This window comes from Rhamphochromis sp. 'chilingali', assembly GCF_963969265.1.
Source record: "Rhamphochromis sp. 'chilingali' genome assembly, chromosome: 20".
NCBI classification, from domain to species: Eukaryota; Metazoa; Chordata; class Actinopteri; order Cichliformes; family Cichlidae; genus Rhamphochromis; species Rhamphochromis sp. 'chilingali'.
Genome location: NC_137947.1, coordinates 8,416,902 through 8,430,376, shown reverse-complemented (window position 1 = coordinate 8,430,376; position 13,475 = coordinate 8,416,902). Strand labels below are relative to the sequence as shown.

Below are 13,475 nucleotides of genomic sequence, written 5' to 3'. Positions count from 1 at the left end.
TTCTGCACTTTCTCCTCATTTGAAATACATTCCCTCACATAGGTCGGAATAATGTCGGGGTAGTGTGACAAGGTGCCACATGTGGGAGGCAGTGATGGAGGGACAGAGGTTGTGCGAGGCAGAAAGTGAAAGGGCGAGCTGAGCTGGTACAATCACATGCCTGCTGGGTTGCAAGCGGAGAGCAGACAGCTGGGGAGGAACTGAAAACCTTCTGAGCAGTGTAGGTGTAATCATGGCTCTATTGTAGTGAACAGTTGGGCCTCTGGCGCTGCGAGCAGCAGGGAGCCGAAACCCAGGCGCTGCCCCTTCAAATCACCATGTCTTTAACATTTCTGACAAAATAAGAACAAAACATTGTACTTAGAAGTCTGTAGGCTGGCCATCGGCTTTACTAGGTTGGATAAAAAAAACTTAGCGTGACTTTTATCGTAGTGATAGCATTTTTAACTTACAAGTTACTCGCTTAATCGACGGGTCGCAGATGGATTTTTGGCCGACAGCAGCAGGGCCACACATTTGGAGTAGTTGGACGTTCAGTTAGTTGCTTTCTGTCAATCCATTTGTCTTATTAAGTTGGGTTTTTTTTAAGATATAGTGAATCACATCGTCATACGGTTTGAAATGACAAAGTTTCATATTTGTTCTGGCTTTACTCTGCTAGGATCTAAGGTGACTATATGTCACAATCAACTGTTGAAATTTTTTGCTAAGCCTGATTTATAAATACTAATTATTATAAAATATCCCTTTCATTAAAAAAAAAAGTCGTTACACTTTTCTCAGATATGATGTTTTTTTTAAGGTTTGTTTAAGTTGCATTCAGGTGCTCTACTCAGAAACATTGCAAAAACTGTCATGTTGGGCAAGAGTGTGGTTTATTCAGCTTGTATACCATCATTAAAAAATTTTCACTTACTTCGAAGCTTCTGCCACCCAAACATGTTAAATAAGTAGATAAATAAGCTCCAGCTGACACAGGCCCAATCAATAAAACATTTAAAAGTATTTAAAAGAGCCGCATCTTTTGCTTATCACCACTGATCTCTAGACCATGTGGCTAGAAAAGCTCACACTCAATACACCTGTCTTTTCTGAGCAGTGAAATCAATGCAGTTTCTGTGCTGTTATAAATATCATAGATAAGTAAATCCCAAGCAAATGAAGCACTTAAGAAGGAAGAAGCATGGTGGCGTGAATCCAAAGTAGCATCAAGGGCTTCGGGTTATTTTTACAAGACGAATGAACTTAGACTTCGTCAGAAAATGTATTAAACATATCCAGTATGTGCTAGGAAGAATACTAGAAGAATACTAACTAGCTGTGATGAAACATTGTTTATCTTGTTCAAAAAATACACGCATTATGGCATAAATTCAGGGGCTGATGGAGACCAATCTGCATTTCCTCAGAGAGAAGCAAAGTGCAAAGTATTGGTGCTGTTTTTGCAGTCTTTTGTTTAATGAGCAGCAGCGATATGCTACCAGCGTGAGCTGTATTAAATATCACATCCTCGGTCTTTGAGGAACTGTAATATCAAAAGCTTTAAATGTTTAACTTTATATATTTTACTTGTTTTTCTCCTCTTTAACGAGCGCTGTATTTTCTTCTGCTTTGTAAGAGCCGTGTTTAACTATTTGTCGAATTAATTGAATAAATAATAGAGTAATTTGGAGCTTTTAAGCTCGTCCAATTGAAGAGCATAATTTACCTTTACACAACAGTGTGAATGAATTTGGCTCCATACTGAGAGTGACACACTAATGAATTAACTAAGTGCACTCTTGGACAGAGTCTAATCTCGTTGTAGGGACTGCTCCCTCAAGGACTCCTAGAGGAGACCGCTGACATTTAACCAGTGGAATCCTCACAGGTCCAGCCCTCAGGGGATTCAAGCCCTGTTAAAGTCCGACAGAGAAGCTGCGGCGTGTAGTCCTGGTCCATCCAGCTCTGACTCTCTGCGGCCTCAGAAGTGCCGCTGCCATTAAAAACCGGAAATTTTAAACATGGAGGACTAGTAGTGGAGAAGGCAGGGCAAACACACCGTACGATAAAGCAGAGGCAAAGTTAAAAGCGAATGGGGACCCCCTTCTTTATTAGAAATGTCTCATGGTTGTTAGTGACAGGCCTTCAGTTTGATTTCCTCATCTGTATTCTCTGTCTTCCCCTTCCTTTTATCGCAGTCTGCGTTCTTTCAGTCTCCTTACAACTTGTAGTCTGTTTTTTCGTGTCACATTTACGACCTTCTTCATACTTTTGTCTTTGCAGAGTTAAGATGAAACACTGAAATAGTACGTTTTCATTTGCTTTGGAGTAGAACTTACACTGTTTAAGGTTTATTAATTGATATTAATTGGAAATCATTCCTAAGAAATTCTGCTGCCTATGTTAGTCAGAGGACTTCACTGAGCACATCAGAGGTGTTCAGCTAATCTTGGACTGTTCGATTTTTCAGAAACGGTCCCAGCACCGTCCTCTGGGTGTGCATGATAGGATGTGATCTGAAGTATTTTGGTTAAGTGTGTCTTGCATAAGCTATTTATTCTCAAGGATTTGTCTCTGTCCCTGATAAGAATCCTTGGCTACTGCAAACTGTGCACAACATGCTTGATAAGAAAGGTGATGTACCAAGAAATTCACCAGACGTATATTGATATTATATACATTATCTATGACATAGAGTACTCTTCGTCCAGCGCTTTGCCTTTTAAGTGCTGTCTGACAACTGGCATGACTTTCTTTTAGCCACACTTCTACAGCCTAATTGACGTAATGCTGCACAGGCAACTGTCCAGCATCTATCTATCTGTAGAGGATCTCAGAGGTATTACTGTAGTGAGCACTACTTTCTTGGTCACTTGCCTTCCTTCCTTAAACTTTTACTGAGTTGGCTGAAAGGCCAAGTCAGAAATGTGCTTCCTGATTTCTTCCTTTTCACAATGATGCCCACAAAGCTCCTGGGAAGTTTCATCGATGCCGCAGTTTCTCTCACTCTTTCATTGATCGGTGCTGCAGCATAATTGTATTTTGAAATTTTTTGGACTATAGAAATGTAAGGATACTTTTTTTTTGCTCTGTTATTAGGTTAGTAGGTTCTGTAAAATCTATCAAACTGATTACAATAACACAGGTAGCAATTAAAAATGTCTTTTTTTTTTTTTCATTTTAAATATTAGTAGGAGTATTTAGTGGGAGCACTTTTGCATTTGAGGGTTTTTTATGTTCATTTTTTATGCATTTCAGCGTTACTGTGACACAAAATTAGTATTAGCTCTCAGTTAATATTTGAATTGTACCATAAACAGAATGCTCCTCCGTCTCTATCTTTCTATATATCTCTGCTGTATGTTTCTCCTTCTTTCATAAGTAGCAGTTCTCAGAGGGAGAAGAGTGATTCCCACAGTGCACTTCAGATAAGACACAGCAGGGAACTGTCTTCATCCCTCCTCAACCATCTCTCCACTTAACATTCTTCTTCCCAAGGAAATAGCCCCATTTATTCAAAAGCTGCAAAGCACTGTCAAGGCTTATATGCTGGAATATGTGCCGTGACAAACCAATTGGCTTTTGCTCTTTTGAAGATATAGGTAGTGACACATACATGGTTCTCAACTAGCATTCAGTAGTATCCAGTTTAGCTGCCAGTGCTCACCCATTCTTGTGTCCTTGTTGTTTACTGTCTGTCTCATTTATGGAGAAATGATTGCGTAGTCTTATAGGTTAATAAAACCAGAATTATTCACTGCCTTGTATTTTGCGCCTGGTCACTCACATCGACTTCACACGAGTCCAATCAATAGCCCAATAGGAAGGGTACTGTGACCAATTGGAAAGGAGAAAAGTGCTAGTAGAAGACAGTATTGTGTAGTGGCTGCTTAGAGAATATTTCAGGCCGTGGAGCTCTCTTTAGTGTTGGACTGCTGGAATGCAGAGAAATCCATCAAGAGGAGCTGACGATCCAAGGAAACTCTTTAAATAGGTTGCTTTATTGTTTTGCTCTTAGTATTAAAATGCACCGTTTATGCAAACTGAGCAGTTTGACCTTCAGAGACTAAAGGGAAGCAAGAAGATAAGACTGAATAATGTGACTGGTTAATGTTCGCATTCAGTTTTCAGGGAGAGATTCCAAAAAAATCGAATAGCGGCTCAGACGCGAGTTTCACCCTCACGCAGGCGAGCCCGCTAACCTGAGCAGCACCACACTGGCACACTGACACATTCTGCTGAGAGTTGGTCATCTGCACATCCTGGCAAAGCTTTGAACTGTTGTTGCTTGAAGTGCTTTGAATGCTGTGCCTCTGTCAAATCTGAGAGATCAAAACTGGTGCTGGCGTGTGCGCGCGTGTGCGTTTACATATATGAGCGCGTTGCGTTATTTACCGAACCTTGCGGCGTTTGACCCTGGCGGTGTTTATGAGTTATTGTTTCACAGGTTGCTGCGCAAAGAGAGATAGAAGGTGGCATGCTTCAGGGGAAGAAAAGGATACATCAGATCACATTCTTTATCCACACACACACACACACACACACACACATTTAGATATCATCCTAACACTTTTTCCAAAAAGTGCCACACACACACACACACACGCACACACATACATGCATTCACCCAACACAACACTTAACCATCAAACTGCCTCCTTGACATCAAAGCAGAATTGATAATGTCGACATCCATTCCACACACACACACACACACACACGTTACATGCAACAGTATTTAATTAATTCACCTAGAGTTTGATTGCGTATATTTTCATCCAATTAATTTGTTGCTGTGCTCGGGTGTCGCGCTGCAGGCTGTGGGGTACCTTTAGAGGTGTTTCCAATTTCCTCCTAAGCAGACAACTTGACAAACATATTAAATATATCAGAGAAATGCAGCTTAGATGTTTATTCAAATGCAGTTATTGTTGTGGGGGAGTGGATTAGTAACTCTGTTCCTTCACTCGGCAATTGTCAGCCAGGTTACACTCAAAGTGATGCAGCAGAGCTTCTCAGGGACCCAAAAAGAGAGAGCAGAGCATGGAAAGTGACTGAAAGCTGTCAGCTCTGGTTGTTGTTCTCAATTTTTAAAAATTAGTTTTTATTTTCATTTTTTTCTAACAAGAAATAGATTTTCTGCTCTTCCTTTTTCGCTCTTATTGCCACAGTGTCGTTCCCTGTAGTCAGAGCAACTGCACTAAAAGAAATATAATGTTAACCCGAGGCCTCCGATTACATCTGAGCATTCACAACTTTCAGACCTACTTTAAAAAAAAAAAAAAAAGTAAATTATATTAATTTTCACTACATAAATCTGAGAAACGATCCGGGACCCCGTCTGCATACATTACACAACACAGCGAGGATTCCAGGCAGAGGTGGGACCAAGTCATTGTTTTGCAAGTCTCAAGTAAGTCTCAAGTCTTTATCCTCAAGTCTCAAGTCAAGTCTCAAGTAATGTCAGGCAAGTCAGAGTCGAGTCTCAAGTCACTGGTGTAAAAGTCCGAGTCAAGTCACAAGTCTGAAACTTTGAATTTCAAGTCCTTTCGAGTCTTTAAAAAAAAAAAACGAAAAAATAATGTTGCAGTTATATGCTAAATGTAAATATTAGACCATGTAATTTTAAAATCTGTGTTTTTCTCAACACATGACAAAATAGTGAACTTAGAAAATATACACAAATTGTGAAATTGCACCTCTTTAAAATGCAGCTCAATTAAACCTAGCTCCAAGAATAATTTTCACCGACAGTTCTGAGATAAGCTGCATGTTATTCTTGGATGCGGTTGTAGGACCAGCTTTAAAATCGCATGACAAAAATATCATACACATTAAAAAAAACTGTATCACCAACGTAGCCTGGACAACATTTGCTAGTTAGATGAAGTCAGCTATCTCATCTTAGCATATTTATATGCATATTTATAATCATACGGTTCTTGGAGTGAGCGCATACACTCATGAAGTTTAGTAACTTCAGGTCACTGCAACAAGCCCAGGTACAGTTTACCGACGGATGGGTACAGGACCTTGAAATGCACCGTGTAGAAAGTAAAGACCATCGTACGTATCATAAGTTTACCAGTCTCACAAATCGTCGTCATAAATACACATTCCTTAACCGTTTATTAATAGGACCTTTGAGCTCAACGGTAATTAATTAGTAGTGGAAATAATTTCTGGTAGCATCACAGAAATGTAGCAGTGACAATAATATTGTATGCTGTAATCGTACTGGGCAATTAGTGATACAAAAAACCTGTTTTATCCTGTGAATAAAAGTATATGTTCTTGTCAATGTACCATAATAACAGAAGCGAAACGCAATATTGTGTCAGGACAATTCACTATTTATGCACAATAAATAAAGGAGCATAGCGCGACCATTTCTGTTCAGCGCCAGACTTGCTTGTAACCTATATCACTAATTATGTTATGAAAATGACGTATTAACTACTAAAAAACACTGACCTTCGTGTAAATGCTTGGAGCAGACTAACCTGTGAGCTGGAGTGTTCTGGGACGTTATATTTGGTCTTTGAATGGCTGCAATCCAGGCCATCCGTCGCGTCTTTGTTACTTCGGAAACATGGCTCGAACAATTTCTCTTCAACGACATAATCCGATAACAACCGATCTCTTTACCCGTCGGCTTCCCGTGGCTGTCATGCGACCGGCTATTGCAGTTAATAATACAACAGCTTCTTGACATTTTTGTGTTTCTTTTTATCGCTGTATAACTGATTTTAATTGAAAGCCTGCGTGCGCTAGTACCGCTTGCCACGAGTTCCCAGAATCCTTTGCGGTTCTACCCGTGAATGACGTCACATTTTCAATCTCTATATAATATGCATGTTAAATTTTATATTTGGGGTAAAATATCAAGTCTTTTCAAGTAAACCGGTTCAAGTCCAATTCAAGTCCCAAGTCATTGGTGTAAAAGTCCAAGTCAAGTCACAAGTCTTAGAACATTTTTTCAAGTCAAGTCTAAAGTCATAAAATTAATGACTCGAGTCTGACTCGAGTCCAAGTCATGTGACTCGAGTCCACACCTCTGATTCCAGGGGTAAAAAACTTGCTCTGTTACTCTCGTTGACATGGCAGTCTAGCTTAATGTGGTTGGACAGACCCGTTTGCGATGCTGTTTATGTTTGCATGCAGAGACCACTCCGAGAGAGCAGAGCACACATTTCATTACACAAATTACAAATGCGTACACACATATGCCCACGCGAGGTCTGATTCTGCTCATACTGTCTACCCCCTCTAACCCAGGCGTTCACACACAGTTACACAGTTTCATGGACTCTGACACACCACTATTTACACACACACACACATGCACATGCAAATAGGCTTCTACACTCCCCTGACACCAGTGCAGACAGACTGTGGGGTCAACTGCTCTCTTACTGTGTCACTTTAGCTCTGGCTCAGGGCCCAGCTCAGTTCAACACTATGACCTCCCCATGTGGTCACACTCTGCCCCTGCGATAGACAAGACCACACACACACGTAAACGTAGACACCCATACATACACACACATACACACACACACTCTCTGGTCTGTGTCTACAGGTCTGGTAAACAGGAGGAGAGAGTAGAAGACCTGTGCAAGTGGATTTTATTTTTCTTTTTTACTGTACCTGTACACATTCTCATTTCTTATTAATCGTGCATGTATTTGTGGCTGTTTTGAGATAAAATTCCAATTAATGATGCCGTTGTTCCACAGACTTTTCGGGCTACCTGGAAAATGTGTGTCTTTATACAGCCTTCTCTTTTTTTTATTTAATTTTTTCTTTTGTTTGTTTGGTTTTTTATTTCACACATGACCCTCTGGTGTAGCATCTTGCAGCCTTTCTGGGCATTTCATATATCTTTGCTTTTAGCTTTTTGATACCCAAGACCATTTCTGTGGGCAACACAGATAGGCAATGCATATATTTACAGACAGCAAAGCGCAAGAAATACTTTCTGTTGTAGGGATAGATGCATTATTGTAACAACAACAGTTTGCCTTACCCCGGCAAGTTGCTCTTTCACTTGCAAACAAGAGGGTTAAGTCTGCCATAAATTTGTCTTGTGTGCCTGATCTCCACGGACAACTCAAAACCAACGTTGGGGTTATTGTTTCACATTCGCGTCAGTTTAGCTGTATTACTGAAATCATTGCTTTTATTTATCCAGATGGACTACAAATACTTTGTTATTAGATGTCATTATTCATGGGAAACACTGCTGGGGATCAATCGCAATCACAACCAAATTGTTTTGGATAATAATAATTATTAATTAAGTTAAACTGCCATCTGTTGCTTTCGTAGTTAATAAAACCTGTATCTGCTTCATTCTTTATTTTTCTCTGACTTTTAAATGTAATTATAGGAGATATGTGGGCGACCGTGGCTCAGGGGGTTGGGAAGCGCATCTGTAACCGGAAGGTCGCCGGTTCGATCCCTGGGCTCTCTGTCCTGGTCGTTGTGTCCTTGGGAAAGACACTTTACCCTACTTGCCTACTGGTGTTGGCGCGACATGGCAGCCTCGCTTCTGTCAGTTTGCCCCAGGGCAGCTGTGGCTACAACTGTAGCTTGCCTCCACCAGTGTGTGAATGTGAGAGTGAATGAATAGCTTTGGGTGCCTTGAAAAGTGCTATATAAATCCAATCCATTATTATTATATCTTCCTGCATACACTTGGGTTGTTGTTTGTATATATTCACTTCTCTGTGTGTCTTCTTTGATGTGTCTTTCAGGACACACCAGTGGGCAGATCCATATTCATGGTAAACGCCTCCGATCCAGACCAAGGCACTGGGGGCAGTGTTCTCTTCTCCTTTCAGCCACCTTCTGCCTTTTTCGCCATTGATGGAGCCCGAGGCACTGTCACTGTGACCAGAGCTCTGGACTATGAGACGACGACAGCCTACCAGCTCACCGTCAACGCTACGGTCAGCACACATACAGTATCAAAACTTAGTCTCTGTTAGCAAAATTGCATTAGCGCTGTTAAATGTATACTGTGTTTGTTTGTTTGTGTTTTTTGGTTTCTGAAAGGATCAAGACAAAATCAGACCTCTGTCACGGCTTGCCAGCTTGGCTATCACCATCACTGATGTCCAAGACATGGATCCCATTTTCACCAATCTGCCCTACAGTACCAACATAGAGGAGGATGTTCCCCTGGTCAGTAATACAGTCCCACTTTACATCTCACCACCACAGTGTGTACCCTCTTCAAGCAGCTTTCGTCTTTTCTTTCTTTCCATCCTGCTCTGATGCCAGAACATTCAACTTATATTTTACCTCATTTCTCATATCCCGCTCCTCCTGTCTCATGCTCATGTTGCTCTTTGATTATTCAGTAGGTGTATACAACTCGTGCAAAGAAATATGATTAAAAACAAAGAGTTTCTAAAAGCAGAATGGGAGAATGAGCCTTTAGCTTTCAGGACCTTCTTCTGTGGAATCAGCTCCCAATCTGAATAGGATACAGATGGTTCGTACTTTTTAGGTTAGGCTTAAAATTCCCCCTTTTGATAAAGCTTATAGTAGATCAGCTGACCATGAATCCTCCCCTAGTTAGGCTGTAACAGGTCTTGGCTGTGGGGGTTTCCCATGATGCTATGAGCATTTCTCCTTCACTCACCTCTATGTGTTTACAATTGAACTCACAGTGTGTCTTTTGTCCTGTCTCCCTCTCCTCACTGCCAAGTCTGGTTCTGCCAGAGGTTATTTCCTGTTAAAAGGGAGTTTTTCTTTCCCACTTTTGCCACGTGTTTGCTCAGAGGGGTCATTTGACTGTTGGGGTTTTCTCTGTATTATTTTTGGGGCCATACCTTACACTATAAATTACCTTGAGGTGATTGTTGTTGTAATTTGGGCTCTATGGTAAATGGCCTGTATTTACATAGCGCTTTACTAGTCCCTAAGGACCCCAAAGCGCTTTACCTATCCAGTCATCCACCCATTCACACACTGGTGATGGTAAGCTACAGTGTAGTCACAGCCACCCTGGGGCGCACTGACAGAGGCGAGGCTGCCGGACAATGGCGCCACCGGGCCCTCTGACCACCACCAGTAGGCAACGGGTGAAGTGTCTTGCCCAAGGACACAACGACCGAGACTGTCCGAGCCGGGGCTCGAACCGGCAACCTTCCGATTACAAGGCGAACTCCCAACTCTTGAGCCACGATCGCCCATCTATAAAAAAAACTGAATTGACTCTAATTGAATGACGGCATGATATTTCACATCTTATCGTCACTCCTGAGCCTCCAACACTGGAAATGTTGGAAATGCACCCAAATTCAGTCCAGTGCCCCCATATACAGCACTGTGGTGGTTGAAGATGGTAATTACTGTTATAGATTTACAATCCTCATCCATAGATGCGAAGCCCCTGCCAAAGGTCACAAGGGCTACAGGATTTCTGGTCTTATGCGCTCATACTGTGGCATGTGTATGAAGTCTGGGTATAACATGAAGTACATTAGGGACTCAAAATGGCCGTAGCTTTGTTTCAGTTTCAAGTAGGTTTATAATGGGTATGTGATACACTAAATGTCTGTTTCTCTGTACACCATTATGTTCACTCTCCTGGCTCAGCTCTTAAACTCAGTTCCCAGGTGGCTAATGGTCCAGCTACTGATGTTTCCACTTGTAGAGAGAGAATTACACACAGGGGCATAACACTGTCCGTCCCGATTGTGGTTTCTCACTCTATCAGTTTTCGTTCTGTCTCGTCCCCAGTCTCTCACCCATATCAGCCCCCCGACTCACACAACAACCCGCACGTCCCTCGTTCCCAGCCCGAATGCGCTGTAGTAGAAATGTCAAGTGCTACATTTGCATGCATATTAACGGGGCGTGACGGAGTCGAAGCCCGGTGTCTCCCGGACTCTCTGATTCATCAACTGTCACCAGGAAGGTCACAATAGGAGGAAGGGGGGAGGTGTGAGGGTATGGAAAGAGAATAGGATGTCGGGGTGGAATGAGAAAAAGGTGACCGGAGAGAAGAAAAAAAGCCAGGTATAAAGTTAGATGAGGGAATAAGAGGGAAGATTTTTTTTAAAAAGAGTCCAATTACATTGGATTGTAAAGTTAACATTAGTAAGTGGATTCCAGATCACAGCAGCTTGGAAGCTTTAATCCTCAGTAATACTGCCTCGGAGTGCCTCATCTCTTACCTCTAACAGTAGGGGGCAGTGTCTAATCCTATTACAGTTACAATGTAAGAGCAGGTCACGGCAGATACACAGCCAAAATCAGAAATCTATTACTTAGCCCTGTTGACCCCACTACAGACACAGGATTACAACAGTGCTTAAAGCCAGACACATAAGTACAAGCCCGCAGCAGCACCACACTTATACACAGACACTCCTTCAATGACCTCATGTGGTATTCTGTGTCATTTCCATTATGCAGTGTTTGGTGGTGATAAGCCGAGGGCGTACAGTGACGGAATGAGTGTCAACTGTTCTCAAGGCCCTTGACATTTACACGTAGAGATATCAAACTTGGGTCCCTGTCATAGGTCATTTCTCAAAGGTGTAAGTGCGCACGCTCTGTTTCTACCTTTCCCTCTCTGGCGGCCTGTTTGTTTCTCTGTTTCTGTCTTTCTTTTATTCCTGGGCCAATCAAGCAGTCATCCAGGGAAAAGTTTGACAAAGGAGTAGAAGAAATGCTTTTTTTTATTATTATTATTTTCAGATGAAATCACAGGGCAGGGTTTTTAGCTGTTATAGCTGTGAATCTGTGCTCGGACTGACGTTTAAGCCCCTTCTAGGACAAACGCAATTTGGCTGTCAACTCAATGAGGAGAAGGAGAGGAGGATGGGGGGGTAATGCACTGTATAGCTAGAAATGAAAGGATGAAAAGAGGGAGAAGAGGTTCAGTGTATACATGTTAGTGTGTGTCTGCATGTGTGTGAAGGAGGGGAGGGATTGTATCTTTGACGCTTGATTGAACATATTGCACTTGTGTGGACAGCTCGAGAATATTGCTCATATTACTTCAGCATCACTTCTCCACACTCACTTTCTCTATTCCTCTCTTAGTATGTCCCTGCATCTTTCTCGTTTGTGTGTGTGTGTGGGTGTGTTTCCCCCTCAGTTTGTGATAGGTGCGAATCAGTCTCTCTAAAAGGCTTGTAATTGATTCTGCTGTAATTGGTCAATGACAGGAGATGCTTTGGCAGAAATGGAGCATAAACACGTCTTAGACACAATTTGCAGGATCAATGGGAGGCAGCCTGCTCGGGTGTGAGTGAGAGGGCTGAGATGGGAGTAAGGGAGGGAGGGAGGAGAGAAGGAAGGAAGTAAGGGAAGGTCTCTCAATCTCACACTGCAGCACAGGGGTTTTTAAGTACCACCGCTGCGTCTGATTGAGGCAAGAAGGCTGAGAAAGCTCAGCGGATCAAAGACTTTTCAAATAGCTTTCTGTCTTTCGTTTTGATTTTTTTTCTTCTCTTTTTTCAGCTGTCACACTGTGGTTTTGTTGAGTAGCAGAGTCATTGACGCAGCAGGGGAACTTCGAAACAATGAAAGGAGAAATAAACCCCAATGAAATGCTAATAACACACATAAAGAAAAAATAGTTTGTGATTTGCCTGCACTTTTTACATTTTTTTCCACCCTCTCCATTGAAGAGATACAAAGGAGGATTGGAAATACGATACTGTTATGCTTTAAAATTTGATGGGCACGTCTTTGTGAGAGATAAGTGGATATTTACGGTTTTGATATGCCTAGGAATATTCTGTTAGCTTGTTGATGCTTTGGTTACAGATATTTGATTCACCGGTATAAACTAAGGTATCCTGTCCTGATTTTTAAAAGAAGAAAAGAGAAAGGGAGATTTCAAACACATTCAAGGCGTCTATCATCCTGTGTGCACATAGCAGAGGACAAAATAGCATGTAGTTGTATTTTATTTAGCAAAAACTGCTAACTGTGTCCCAAGGGTTTGATGTTATTGTTTTTTCTCTGATTAAAGTGGAAACTACTTTTCAACAACTAAAAAAATGTGTCTGTGAAGACTGCATCCAGCTTACAGGTTATATTTGTGCGTGCGTGTGTGTCTCTGCAGGGATACGAAGTGCGGAAGATAACAGCCATTGACCAGGATCTTGGTCGACCAAGAGGAATCGGCTACACCATCATCACAGGTCTGAGTCACATAATCGATCTGACATCCGCAGCACATAGAGGGGAATCGATCACCTCTTATCATAATTCCGCAGTAATAATAGACAAGTCTCATCAAGCACAACAGTCAATAACAGCAGAGAGGAGCGCCTCAGAATTGGAGAATAGGCTTGGCTCTGAGCATTTATTAATCACTGTTTTGGTTCAGTTATGCAGAAGTCAGCTTTCATTTTGTGTTATCATTCTTAAGTTGGCTTGTGCCATCAAAACAGGATTATGATTTGTCAGCGTGACAAATTTTACCTTCGGCAGACGAGAAGGATGCCACGATTTTTCTG

At 41.8% G+C, this 13,475-nt stretch overlaps 1 protein-coding gene across 1 annotated transcript in view; it reads left to right on the top strand.

The window, feature by feature from the left end:
• cdh23 (cadherin-related 23) overlaps positions 1 to 13,475 on the top strand; it is a 200,091-nt gene that overhangs the window by 78,777 nt on the left and 107,839 nt on the right. The window contains exons 7-9 of the mRNA XM_080868676.1: positions 8,742 to 8,936; positions 9,043 to 9,171; positions 13,079 to 13,157. Coding sequence (XP_080724802.1) covers positions 8,742 to 8,936; positions 9,043 to 9,171; positions 13,079 to 13,157 — 403 coding nt within the window. The remainder of the gene's footprint in view (positions 1 to 8,741; positions 8,937 to 9,042; positions 9,172 to 13,078; positions 13,158 to 13,475) is intronic.